Source organism: Hyaena hyaena, unplaced genomic scaffold (assembly GCF_003009895.1).
Source record: "Hyaena hyaena isolate Hyena2069 unplaced genomic scaffold, ASM300989v1 scaffold_378, whole genome shotgun sequence".
NCBI lineage: Eukaryota > Metazoa > Chordata > Mammalia > Carnivora > Hyaenidae > Hyaena > Hyaena hyaena.
The window spans coordinates 514,554-527,879 of record NW_024081009.1 but is presented as its reverse complement, the minus strand read 5'-3'; the positions used below and the strand labels follow the sequence as shown (position 1 = coordinate 527,879).

General features: G+C 36.9%; 1 protein-coding gene and 1 pseudogene across 1 annotated transcript in view; one reads left to right on the top strand and one right to left on the bottom strand.

The window, feature by feature from the left end:
- LOC120244243 overlaps nt 1-13,326 on the top strand; it is a 199,136-nt gene that overhangs the window by 19,101 nt on the left and 166,709 nt on the right. Inside the window, exons 8-9 of the mRNA XM_039250636.1 lie at nt 1,614-1,664; nt 11,649-11,750. Of these exons, the coding sequence (XP_039106567.1) occupies nt 1,614-1,664; nt 11,649-11,750 (153 nt within the window). The remainder of the gene's footprint in view (nt 1-1,613; nt 1,665-11,648; nt 11,751-13,326) is intronic.
- On the bottom strand, nt 9,466-10,072 carry LOC120244241 (annotated as a pseudogene).

Below are 13,326 nucleotides of genomic sequence, written 5' to 3'. Positions count from 1 at the left end.
CATGTGTAGCAACATGGATGGACCTTGAGGGTGTTATGCTGAGCGAAATAAGTCAGGCAGAGAAGGACAAATATCATATGTTTGCACGTATAGGAGGATTAGGAGGAACTTGATGGAGGAACAAGGGGGAGAAGAAGGGCGGAAATGGTGGGGGAAAGGGAGAGAGGCAAACCATGAGAGACTCTTGAATGCTGACAAAAACTGAGGACTGATGGATGTGGGGGGGAGGGGGGGATGGGCATGGAGGAGGGCACTTTGGGGATGAGCACTGAGTGTTATGTAGAAACTAATTTGACAATAAACTATTTGTAAAAAAAAAAAAAAATGGAGAGCAAACTGAGGATTGCTGGAGGGGTGGTGGGTGGTGGGATGGGTTAATTGGGAGATGGGCATTAAGGAGGGACCTTGCTGGGATGAGCACTGGGTGTTATATGTAAGTGATTAATCACTAAACTCTACTCCTGAAACAAATACTACAGTATATGTTAACTAAATTGAATTTAAATTAAAAATACAATTTTGGTTTCAGAGTAAAAAAAAAAAAATAAAGCAGTAGAAAGCTCAAAAAAAACAAAAAACAAACAAAAAAATCCTTTAATGGCTTTCAGTTAGGTACTTGGAAATGTCTCATGTCCTTTTTACGGCGAATAAGTTCTTTCATAATCTAGGTTGCACTTATCTGTCCAAACTAGTATTTTACCCTCACTAACATTGAACTTTTATTCCAAGCATATATATATATATATATATATATATATATCATGCTTTTTGTCACATCATTGTTTTGTTTATACTTTCCCCACTATTTCAGAGAGTTTTGTCATCCCCTTTGTTTGACTGACTCTTCACCGTTGCTTATTAGAGTTGAGGGCCACTTTTTCTAGTAAGTTCATTAAATACCCAGGCTCTATTAGATATCTCTTCTCTGTGTTTCCACAATAACTGCAAAACTTTTTCATTATAATTGCCACATTGTATAAATGTATGTTTATTTGCCTGTCTTGTGACTTTAGTGTGACCTTAGATAGGAAAGGTTACTCTGTATCTAGTATCTAGCAGAGTATCAGCTTATAAGTAAGCACTCCATAAATGCTGTGTCAGAGATGATAGGGTACATGAGTGAGTAAGCGAATGATTCCTAGGGAAAACAAAAACTGCCTTTGGTCATGCCACTAATATTTACCTCTAGTACATTGTAATCATTTATCTGCAGCAGTTCTGAGCAACAGGGAGGATCAGAGTATATTAGCAATAGACCAGAGCTGAAAACAGACTTTTCTTTCCTAGACACTCGTGTTCAAGATTCCTAACATCACCAGAATGTAGGGCCTTCAGAGAATTAACTTGTATGGATGGTGTTTTCTATCCTCTTTATGAGGACTATAATAGCTGAGTAAAAAAGTGTATTTTTCCATGGGCCAGACTTTATGATTCAAGGGTCAAAGGCCAGCTTACTAAAATGAAATTGGTGTCTTAAAACTAAGAATTAAGCAGTTAAAGTGAGCCCAAATGGTGAATAATGGTGAATAATGAAATTTAGCTTATTTCTGGTTTATGATTTTATAATTTTTTAAAGAATCTGCTTTGTATCTTAATTTTGCCTTATTTTATAGCTAAAGGGAAGGCTGATCTAAAAACATTGGCGGATTCAGTAAAAGTTACAGGTCAGTGAGAAATTACTATAAATTTGAGAACCCAATTCTTTACACTAAATTATATTTTTTCTGACAAATATTTTACTTAAGTATGAAACACATAATTACTACATTCTATAATGTATCCAGCTTAAGAATTATTGCAAAGTGAACATACCTATTTAACTATCACCTGGGTCAAGAAATAAACATTATCAATAATAATAGAAGATCCACTATCCCACCTCAGTCACGTTCTCTGGACTCTCTGGAGGTAACTTCATTCTTTATTCTAGGACCACAGATTAGTTTCACCTGCTTTTGAAATTTCTATAAACAGAGTCATATGAGCTGTGTTCCATGTCTGTCTTCTTTCATTTAACATTATATTACATGTTATTCTCTGAGAGTTGTCCATATTGTTGCACATGCAGCAGCAGTTTGTTAATTTTCATTGCTGCATATTATACAGTCTACCAATTTATAGTCAAGGAGATCTTTAGAGAACCTGGTGTAGTAGGTAAAATGATTTCTAGCGAGCTCATTGTACCTGAATTGCTGTGCAATATTCCACTGTGTCAGTAGACCACAATATGTGTATCCAGTCTACCATCACAGGACATTTCTAGTTTGGAGCAGTTATAAAGAACATATTGCTATGAATATTCTTGTATATGCCTTTTGGTGAACATATGTGCATAATTCTAGGCCATCTACCTAGAAATGAAATTGCTTTAAGATAGAATTGTGTGTACTTGATCAGATGTTGTCAATCTATTTTCTATAGTAGCTGTACCATTTGACACATCACATCAACAATTGCTTTACATCCTTGCTAATACTTGGTATTATCTCTCTCTCTTCTCCACTGTAGCCACTCTGATGAGCATGCAGTAGTATCCCACTGTTATAATTTGCATTTCCCTAGTGATTAATGATGTTGAGCACCTTTTTCATGTTTATTGGTTATTTGGATATCTCTTCTCTAAAGTTCCTTTCATGGCTGTTGCCTATTTGTCTGCTTGGGTGTCTGTGTTCTTTGCATTGGATTTTTAAACATTTTTTATTTGTTTTCTAAATTCAAGTACATTTAGCATAAGATGTCATATATGTTTCAGGTGTACATTATAGTGATTCAACAGCTCAATACATTACTCAGTGCTCATCATGCCAAGTGTACTCTTTAATCCTCATTACCTATTTCACCCATTTCCCCCCGCCCCCACCTGCCTCCTGGTAACCATCAGTTTGTTCTCTGTACTTCAGAGTCCGTTCCTTAGTTTCTCTCTTACTCTTTTTTTCCCCTTCGTTTGTTTGTTTTATTTCTTAAATTCCATGAGTGAAATCCTTTAATATTTGTCTTTCTCTGATTGACTTATTTCACTTAGCATATAGTCTCTAGCTCTATCCATGTTGTTGAAAATGGCAAGATTTCATTCTTTTTATGGCTGAATAATATTCCTGTGTGAGTGTGTGTGTATTGTGTATATATATATGTCTCATTGTAGTTTTGATTTGCATATCCCTGATGATAGGTGATATTGAGCATCTTTTCACGTGTCTTTTTGTCATCTGTATGTCTTCTTTGGAGAAATGTCTGTTTATGTCTTCTGTCCATTTTTTAATTGGTTTATTTGGGATATTTTGATGTTGACTTGCATAAATTCTTTATATATTTTGGATACTAACCCTTTATTAGAGTTGTCATTTGCAAATATCTTCTCCTATTCAATAGGTTGTCTTTTAGTTTTGTTGATTGTTCCTTTGCTATGCAGAAACTTTGTTTTGATGGAGTCCCAATAGTTTATTTTTGCTTTTATTCCCCTTGCCTCAGGAGACATATCTAGAAAAAATGTTGCTACAGACAATGTCAGAGAAATTACTGCCTGTGCTCTCTTCTAGATTTTTGTGGTATCAAAGTCTCATATTTAGGTCTTTAATCCATTTAGTTTATTTTTTTGTGTGGCGTAAGGAAGTGGTCCAGTTTCATTCTTTTGTATGTAGCCGTCCAGTTTTCCCAGCACCATTTGTTGAAGAGATTGTCTTTTTTCCCATTGTATAATCTTGTCTCTTTTGTCAAAGATTAGTTGACCATATAATTGTGGATTATATGCCTAAATATGCATTACATGCTTTCTTCCCTTTTCTATTAATCTATGGGTCTACTTTTATACCAGTACCATATTGTTTTGATTGCTACAGCTTTGTAGTATAATTTGAAATCTGGAATTGTGATACCACCAGCTTTGTTCTTTTTCAAGATTATTTTGGCTGTTTGGGGTCTTTTGAGGTTCCATATAAATTTTAGGACTATTTGTTATAGTTACTATTGGTATTTTGATAGAGAATGCATTAATCTCTAAATTGCTTTGCATACTATGGACATTTTAACAATATTTGTTCCTTCAATTCATGAGCATGGAATATCTTTCCATTTGTTTAAAGAATGAAATCTGGCCATGTGTAGCAACATGGATGGACCTTGAGGGTGTTATGCTGAGCGAAATAAGTCAGGCAGAGAAGGACAAATATCATATGTTTGCACGTATAGGAGGATTAGGAGGAACTTGACGGAGGAACAAGGGGGAGAAGAAGGGCAGAAATGGTGGGGGAAAGGGAGAGAGGCAAACCATGAGAGACTCTTGAATGCTGACAAAAACTGAGGACTGATGGATGGGGGGGGGATGGGCATGGAGGAGGACACTTGTGGGGATGAGCACTGAGTGTGATGTGGAAACTAATTTGACAATAAACTATTTGTAAAAAAAATAAAATAAAATAAAAAAATAAAATTGGTTAAAGAAGAAAAAAATTTTCATTTAAAAAAAAAAAAGGAATATCTTTCCATTTGTTTATGTCATCTTCAAATGTTTTCATCAGGATTTTATAGTTTTCAATGTATGGGTCTTTCACCTCTGTGGTTAAATTCATTCCTAGATATTTTGTTATTTTTAGTACAATTGAAAATAGGATTGTTTTTTAATTTCTCTTTCTGCTACTTCATTATCAATGTGGAAAAATGTGACAGATTTCTGTATATTGATTTTGTACCCTATAACTTGGCTGAATTCATTTATCAGTTCTAGTAGCTTTTGGTGGAGTCTTTAGAGTTTTATATATATAGTATCAGGTCATCTGCAGATAGTGTAAATTTTCTTTATTCTTTAACCATTTGGAGCTAGTGGGGTGTTAAAGTCCTCAAGTATTATATTGCTATCAATTTCTTCCTTTATATCTATTAATAGTTGCTTTCATGTATTTGGGTGCTTTCATGTAGGGTATATAAATATCTACAATTGTTACACCTTCTTGTTAGAGTGTTTCCTTTATCATTATGTAATGTCCTTCTTTTCTCTCGTTACAGCTTTTATAAAGTCTATTTTGTCCAATATAAGTATTGCTACCCCAGCTTTTTTTTGCCACTCCCATTTGCATGATAAATGTTTTTCCATCCTTCACTTTTATAATTTTTTTAATGTTTATTTATTATTGAGAGACAGAGAGAAATAGAGCATGAACAGGGGAGGGGGAGAATCCGAAACAGGCTCCAGGCTCTGAGCTGTCGGCATGGAGCCCAATGTGAGGCTCAAACTCACAAACTGCAAGATCATGACCCGAGCCGAAGTCGGACTCTTAACTGACTGAACCACTCAGATGCCCCGCTATCCTTTCATTTTTGATCTTTAGGTATAAAATCGTCTCGTGGGCAGCAAATACATAGAACTTGCTTTTTTATTCATTTCATGACCCCATGTGTTTTGATTGGAGTATTTAGTTCATTTACATTCAAAGTAATTATTGATAAGTATGTACTTATTGCTATTTTGTTACTTGTTCTATGATTGCTTTTGTAGTTCTTTGTTCCTTTCTTCTCTTGCTCTCTTCCCATGTGGTTTGATGGCCTTCAGTGATATGCTTGAATATTGTTTTCTTTTATTTTTTCCATATCTATTAAAGGTTTTTGATGTGTGGTTGCCATCAGGTTTGTATATAATATCCTATACATATAGCGGCCTATATTAGGTGCTGGCTGCTTAAGTTTGAACCCATTGTAAAAGCACTAAATTTCACCCCCCTCACACACACATATTTTATATGTATGATATCATATTTTACATTTTTTTATTTTGTGAATCCTTTGACTGATTTTTATAGCTATAATTGATTGTGCTGCTTTTGTGCTTTAATTTCCATATTGGTGTTATAAGTAAGTAATCTACCACTTAGGTTATGTTTGTATGCACCTGTGAAATTTTTCCCTTTCCTAATTTGCTTGCTCCTGATTATGGCCTTTCCTTTTCAAAGAATTCCTTTTAACATATTTTGTAAGACTGATTTAGTGGTAAGGAATGTCTTTTATTTGTTTAGGAAACTCTATCTCTCCTTCTATTCTGAATGATAATCTTGCTGAATAAAGTATTCTTGGTTGCAGGTTTTTTCCTTTCATCACTTTGAATATATCATACCACTCCCTTCTGGCCTGTAAAGTTTCTTCTGAAAAGTCACTGACTTATGGAGTTTCCCTTGCATATAACTTTTTCCTCTTGCTGCTTTTAAAGTTCTCTCATTACCACTACTTTTTGCCATTTTAATTATTATGTGTCTTGGTGAGGACTTCCTTGGGTTTATTTTGTTGGGGACTCTGAGTCTTCTGAGTCTGGATTTGTTTCCTCCCTCCTTTAGGGAGTTTTTCAGCTATTTTTTTCTTCTAATAAATTTTCTGTCCCCCTTTTCTCTCTCTTCTCCTTATGGGATTCCTATAATGCTGATGTTATTACATTTGATAGTGTCACTGAGTTCCCTTAACCTATTCTCATTTTTTATTATTCTTTTTTTTCTCCCTCCTATTCAGCTTAGTTGCTTTCCATTACTGTTCTTTCAGTAATGATCTGTTCTTTTGCTTCTTCTAGTCTACTATTATTCATTCTAGTGTGTTTTTAATTTCAGTTAATGAGTTCTTCATCTCTGGTTCTTTTTTATATTTTCTAATCTCTTTGTAGAAGTTCTCATTGTGACCCTTTACTCTTTTCTCACATCCAGTAAGTATCTTCATGACCATTGCTTTGAATTAGCTACCAGGTATATTGCTTATCTCTGTTTCATTTAGCTCTTTTGCTGCAATTTTGTCCTATTCTTTCATTTGGGACATATGCCACAGTTTCATTTTGTCTAACTGTCTGTGTCTGTTTCTATGTATTGGGAAAGTCAGCTATGTCTCTGATCATGAAACTAGTGGCCTTATGAAGAAGAAGCCCTGTAGTGTCCTGTAATGTAATGTCTCCTGTTCACCAAAAACTAGCATTTCAGAGGTTTCTTCTCTGGGTGTTGCATGACCTAGGGCTGTGGTTGAGCCACGTTTGCCATCAGTCCAGTCATCTGCAATGGCCTTCTTTGCCTGTTGTGGACGAGGTTTGGTCTGGGGCCACCTTGGGCTGGGTCAGACCAGATGCCTGCCTTGAGCCCATTTGCCAGAACGTTGGTCACACCAAACTTCAGGGTGCTCTCTTTGTGCTGAGATTTTCACTGGTGGGTGGGGCTGGCAGTCAGAGGTCTGTACCCAGCCCACAGCTGGGAATATACTCAAACATGTGTGTGTGATTATATTCCCTCTCCCAAGGCAAGAGTCACTTTGGAGTGGTCCTGGCCAGTGTTAGAGCTGCTTGCTGCTTACAGAATGAGAGGCATCTAGTGCTGCTTTGGATGGACTCCTGCCCAGTGGGGCTGGTTGGATGGGGCAGCCTGCAGGAGAATGCAGGGGTGGGGCAAGCAGTGTTAGCCAGCTACATGGCAAGTGTTCCAGCTGGTTCCTGCAGCTATCAGGGTATCTAGACTAGGGTGGGGTGTAGGGGAGAGAAATGGTGCCTGCCAGGTCTTTTATTCTTGAAGTCTCCTAAAGATCCCTGCGCCTCCAGGAGAAGTTCTGAGATTAGTAAATAAATCTCCTTTCTATATCTCCCAGCCACTTTTCAAACTGCTGCTTCTATGCTGTATCTCTGCAGGGTTGTTTGTTATGCTGTCTCTTTAATGGTGGAGATTGTTTCCTCTTGCACTCCAGCTCTCCCAGACCCAAGCCAAGTGATTTTTAAAATTCCATGTGGTAAGCTCCAGTGATTGTAAAAGTTGAAAACAAACAAACAAACAAAAGTTAAGCCCCTCTGGGTTTCAAAGCCAAATATTATGGGGATTCATCTTCACAGTGCGAGTCACCCATATCTGGGGTGCCTGGTATGAGATCTCTTCCTCTCCCTTTTCCATGCTTGTGGTGTCCCTCCCATTTGTGGTTAGTTTTCCTGGGAGTCTGGTTCTAGCCACGTCTCCACCTACTCTTATAATTTTTTTCATTGTGGCCTCTTCTCTTCAATTAGCTGTGGAGGGTCTGTTCTGACAGTCTTCAGGTTGTTTTCTGGGTTCGTTACACTGATGTGGGTGTACTTAGGTGTATCCGTGAGACAAGTGAGGTTAGAATCCTCCTCCTTTGCCATCTTTCCCAGAAATCCATATTGTATTTTTTATTTATTGTCTTTTACCTATAGTTTTTTATGTATTCTAGATACAAGTCCCTTGCAGGTTATGTAAATTGTAAATTTCTTACTCTATAGTTGACTTTTCACTTATATTTTATCTTTTTGTGATAGGGAAAAATGTTTTTTAATTACACACTCAATCCATTGGGTGTATTTCAAAATACACCCCAAAGCATTTTTCTTCATTTATCAGTGAAAGAAGTTAGAAATTAACATTAAAAAAATCAGCATATGGCAATCAAATTTCCCTGAAAGTCACAGTCACATACAGAGTGCATCCTAGAAAAGAGGAGGGGCAAGATAGGTTCTACCTACTTTTAGGAGTTTCATCATGTACTGGACCTACTCCTGGGTGGAGAGAAAAGGCAACTTTTTTTTTAAATATTTTTATTTATTTCTAGGAGAGAGAGAGAGAGACAGCGTGAGCAGGGGAGGGTCAGAGAGAGAGGGAGATACAGATTCTGAAATAGGCTCCAGGCTCTGAGCTGGCAGTCAGCACAGAGCCCAACGCAGAGCTCGAACCCACGAACCGCGAGATCATGACTTAAGTGAAAGTCGGACGCTTAACCGACTAAGCCACCCAGGCACCCTGAGAAAAGGCAACTTTTAAATAAGAGTATGTTACCAAATGAGGCATTTACTGTACTCCTTCCTAAGAGCATCAGGTAGGGGACAAGTGTTCTAAACTAGATCTAGGAAGTGGAATGTGGAGTCAATCCATCCTCCTCCCCTTAAGGGCTGTCTAATGGCTAATGAAGTTTTGAAAAATGACTAAATAAAAACAAATGCCCCACACACTCTCTCCTCCCACCCCCAAAAAAAGGAAAAAGAAAAAATCCTAGCTATCCCAGATTTTTCTCCAGAACAATGGTTGCTTTATGTATTTGGAGTAAGTGGGGGTGTTAAAGTCCTCTACTGTTAGTATATTGCTATCATTTCTTCCTTTATATCTGTTAATAGTTGCTTTATGTATTTGGATGCTGCTATGTTGGGTACATAAATATTTGCAACTCCAGAGTGGATGGAGCCTGGGAGTAGCTTTAACAACCCAAATTAGTCTATTACAGAATCATCACCAGCATGCCTTGCTTTTAAACAACAAAAAAATTTTTTTGAAGTGACAAAATAAAAACCTAGTACGAATCACTTTTCTGACAATACATAGTTAGTCAAATTAACTAATACTGAGAAGGGGACCACACCCATGGGGCCTTGCCTCACACGAATACTGGGTGGGTGCAAGGCATTTGTCATTACTGCAAAAATGAATTGTAATCTTTCATCTTTAGTTTAATTGAACATTGCTTTTAGTACAAAGCTGACACCAGCAGTGTAGAAAGATGTTCATAGCAGCACTTCTTCTTTGGTTCTGAAGGCTCCAGGGCAGCCAATATTGCCTCGTAACATACATTCTGTAGGCCTTTCTGTGAGTGCAGGACGCTCAACGTACTTGACCACCTTTAAGTCACCGGCCATCTTTTCACTTCACTTCAGCAATCTCTGGAGTGATAGGCTTCTGTTTGTTCTTGGCAAGTTTCCCAATTATGGAGGAGTCCTCTCTGAGATCAACTTGGGCCCCAACAAGCAAGAAAGGAATCTTTGGACAGTGGTAGGTTATCTCAGGCACCCACATTTCCTTCACATTTTCAAAGGAGGATGGAGAGATCACTGAAAAACAGACTAGAAATACATTTGTGGATAACTCGGTGGCCTTAATCTGTCATAGTCCTCTTGTCCGGCAGTATCAGAAAGTCCAAGAGTGTATGGCTCCCTATCGATCATAATGGTGACTGCATACTCGTCACAGATAATCAGTACATACTCAGATAGAAATGTGTTTGTTGTGTAGGATATCAGGAGACGTGTTTTACCAATGGCACCATCACCCACAACAACACACTTAGTTGTCTGCATTACTGAAACAATGTTGTATCCACTTTAAATATTTCAGATTCAGTGGTGATCTCAGCTTCTCCACAGGGGCATTGGCAGTGCTGTGTGGTGTCTCCTCTTGTATGTTATCTTCTGATGAACAAAAGTTTCTCTTGAACATGTAGTTGAATTAGTCAATCTTTTATAGTTAGAATGTTTGGGAGCCTGTTTCAGAAATCCTTCCATACACCAGGGTCATGAAAGCATTTCCTATTTTATCTTCTGGGAGCTTTGTTATTTTCCTTTTACATTTACATCTATAATCCACTCAGAATTGATTTTTCTATATGATGTGGGATAAGAGTCCCTATTTCTTTTCTAAATGGATATTGACCATTTATTGACAAGATGATCCTTTCCCTACCTTAATGTAAGACTAGCTTTTTCATAAATCAAAAATAATACATGCGTTGCTATATCTGGACTTTTTATTCTTTTTGTTCTTTGGTCTATTTGTTGGTCCTTGTACCAGTACACCTATTATTTTAATGTAGATTTAATATGTCTTGATAGCTGAAGGATAAATCCTCCAAATTTGTTTTACTTCTTTGAACTCTTCTTGGCTATTCTTAGTGATGTCCTTTCTGTCATTAGAAATATTTATTATTTGTGCTTTCTCTCTTTTTTCCTTTTTCAGTCTTAGTGCATGTATGTTTCGCTTTTGTTAGCCTTTCCAAAATCCAACATTTGACTCTATTGATTTTGTTTAAAGTTTGCTTTTCACTTCAGTATTTTATGCTTTTGTCCTTATCATTTTTCTTCTCCCTTTGAGGGGTTTAATTTGCTATTCTTTTCTAACTTTTTAAGATAGGACCTTGGGAGAGGCGCCTGGGTGGCTTAGTTGGTTAAGCATCCGACTTTCGTTCAGGTCATGATCTCGCGGTTCGTGGGTTCGAGCCCCGCATCGGGCTCTGTGCTGACTGCCGGCTCAGATTCTGGAGCCTGTTTCAGTCTGTGACTCCCTCTCTCTCTGACCCTCCCCTGCTCATGCTGTGTGTCTCTCTCTCTCCTAGAAATTAAAAAAAAAAAAAAAAGATAGAACCTTGGGTTATTGATCTTTTCATCTTTTCTATTAAATGCATTTAAGGCTGTGAATTTTCCTCAGCACAACCTTACCATATCCTACAAGTTTTAATATGTAATACCATTATTTTTACTCAATTCAAAATATTCTAACTTCCATTGTGGTTTATTTTTTTGACATATGATTTATTTAGAGAGACATTCTTTAATTTCCAAACTTATGGGATTTTTCTAAGATCTCTTGCTATTACTTTCTAGCTTAATTTCCTTACCCTATAGTAAGTTATTTGTATCAGTGTCTTTATTATTCTAATAATTTTTAAATTTTATGAACCTTATTCAATGGTGAAATATTACTTTATAACTGTCATTATGGGAGCATCTCTTTTACCAGTGTTAAGTCCTGTTCATTCTCTGTGTCTGTAATTGGCAGCTTATTTTTTAGCAGGCATCATTATGCCTCATTTCTCTTTAATAATTTGAAATTGTGATATTTTTTAAAATGTCATCTTTCTCTACTTCTTTTGTTTTAAAGGGGGAGAAGTTGACCTCAATGACCTGGATAATGTCTTGCAAAATATGGGGATAGAGTCCTCACCAGAACACTTGGAGATAGAGAAGTTACTTCCAATTAATGGTGGGCATTTCAAATATCAGAATAGTCTTGAAGAGAGTTATTATAGTCATCCAGGGAGTTACTCAGCCATTCCGAGTATCAGGTAGAACTTGAGGGAAATATAATTCTAGCCTTAAATTTTCTTATTATCCAATACTCCATGTTCATTCTAGATCACTTATAAGTTAGAGTTAAAAATATCCATAATTTTAAAGATAAGTATTTTTAATATTTAGGAATACATAAATTGACATTTAAAAATACATATAAATCAAGAGGCTCATCAGTCATCAGTCTTGCCATCTGGACTAAGGAATATTGATAGTTATTTTTCACTCCATCGAGATGCCTTGAGTTAAGACCTCTGGGAAACAGGAGGAGGACGAGGAGAGATGTAGAACTATATTAGTAGAGGGGGGAAAATGTGGACTCAGAAAAAATACAACATAAGGAAGTGTTTTTCCTTTGGCATGGTAAATATTAATAAATTGCAGACAATGAATGTCGTCTCTTGGGGGATGGAGTTCCATAATTTATTGAAAAGTTTACAATTCATGGCAAAGAACAACATAAGTCTAGTCTGAAGAGTGATTAATAAACAAAAAATTAGTAATGGTTAAGGAAATTCTCAGAAAAAGAAAATTTTCTCTGTATGTCATCAAGAAAGAAATCATGCATATTGGATGGAAGTATGGAATTTGTTATCCTCACTAATGTATTTCGCTGAGCAGCTCACTGATTTCCTTTACAGGTTTCTACTCTATGGACCGACCAAGGGAAGAGATCTTATTCTAATTCTGTTGTTGAACATCTTTTAAATATTTGAACAATCTATTTAGCTACAGTTTTCGTGCTAAAACTTATAACTGTATACACAAATTTATAGTTTTGGTCACATTTAAGAGTGACTACATTTTGGTCTTATTTCTCTCAATTTCCTAAGGGGTGAGGATGATTGATAACAACAAATTGTACACCGTTCTGGAAAACATGAGGTTGAATCTCACAGAAAAGGAACTTAAAAATCTGTGACAGAATCTAGAAATTAATGCTGAGCATTGAATATAGCATTGGACCACTCAAGAAGTCTTGGGCATATGAAGTGATGGAAAGACTCTCAAAAGCTACTAATTTGGCACTAGGAAGACATTTTATTTTATTTTAAAAAAATTTTTTTTACAAATAGTTTATTGTCAAATTGGTTTCCATATAACACCCAGTGCTCATCCCCACAAGTGCCCTCCTCTATGCCCATCTACCCCCTCCCCCCACGTCCATCAGTCCTCAGTTTATTTCTCAGCATTCAAGAGTCTCTCATGGTTTGCCTCTCTCCCTCTCCCCCACCATTTCCCCCCTTCTTCTCCCCCATGGTCCTCCGTTAAGTTCCTCCTAATCCTCCTGTACGTGCAAACAGATGATATTTGTCCGTCTCTGGCTGACTTATTTCGCTCAGCCTAACACCCTCAAGGTCCATCCATGTTGCTACATGTGGCCAGATTTCATTGTTTCTCATTGCCATGTAGTATTCCATGGTATAGATAAACCACATCTTCTTGATCCATTCATCTGTTGATGGACACTTAGGCTCTTTCCATGT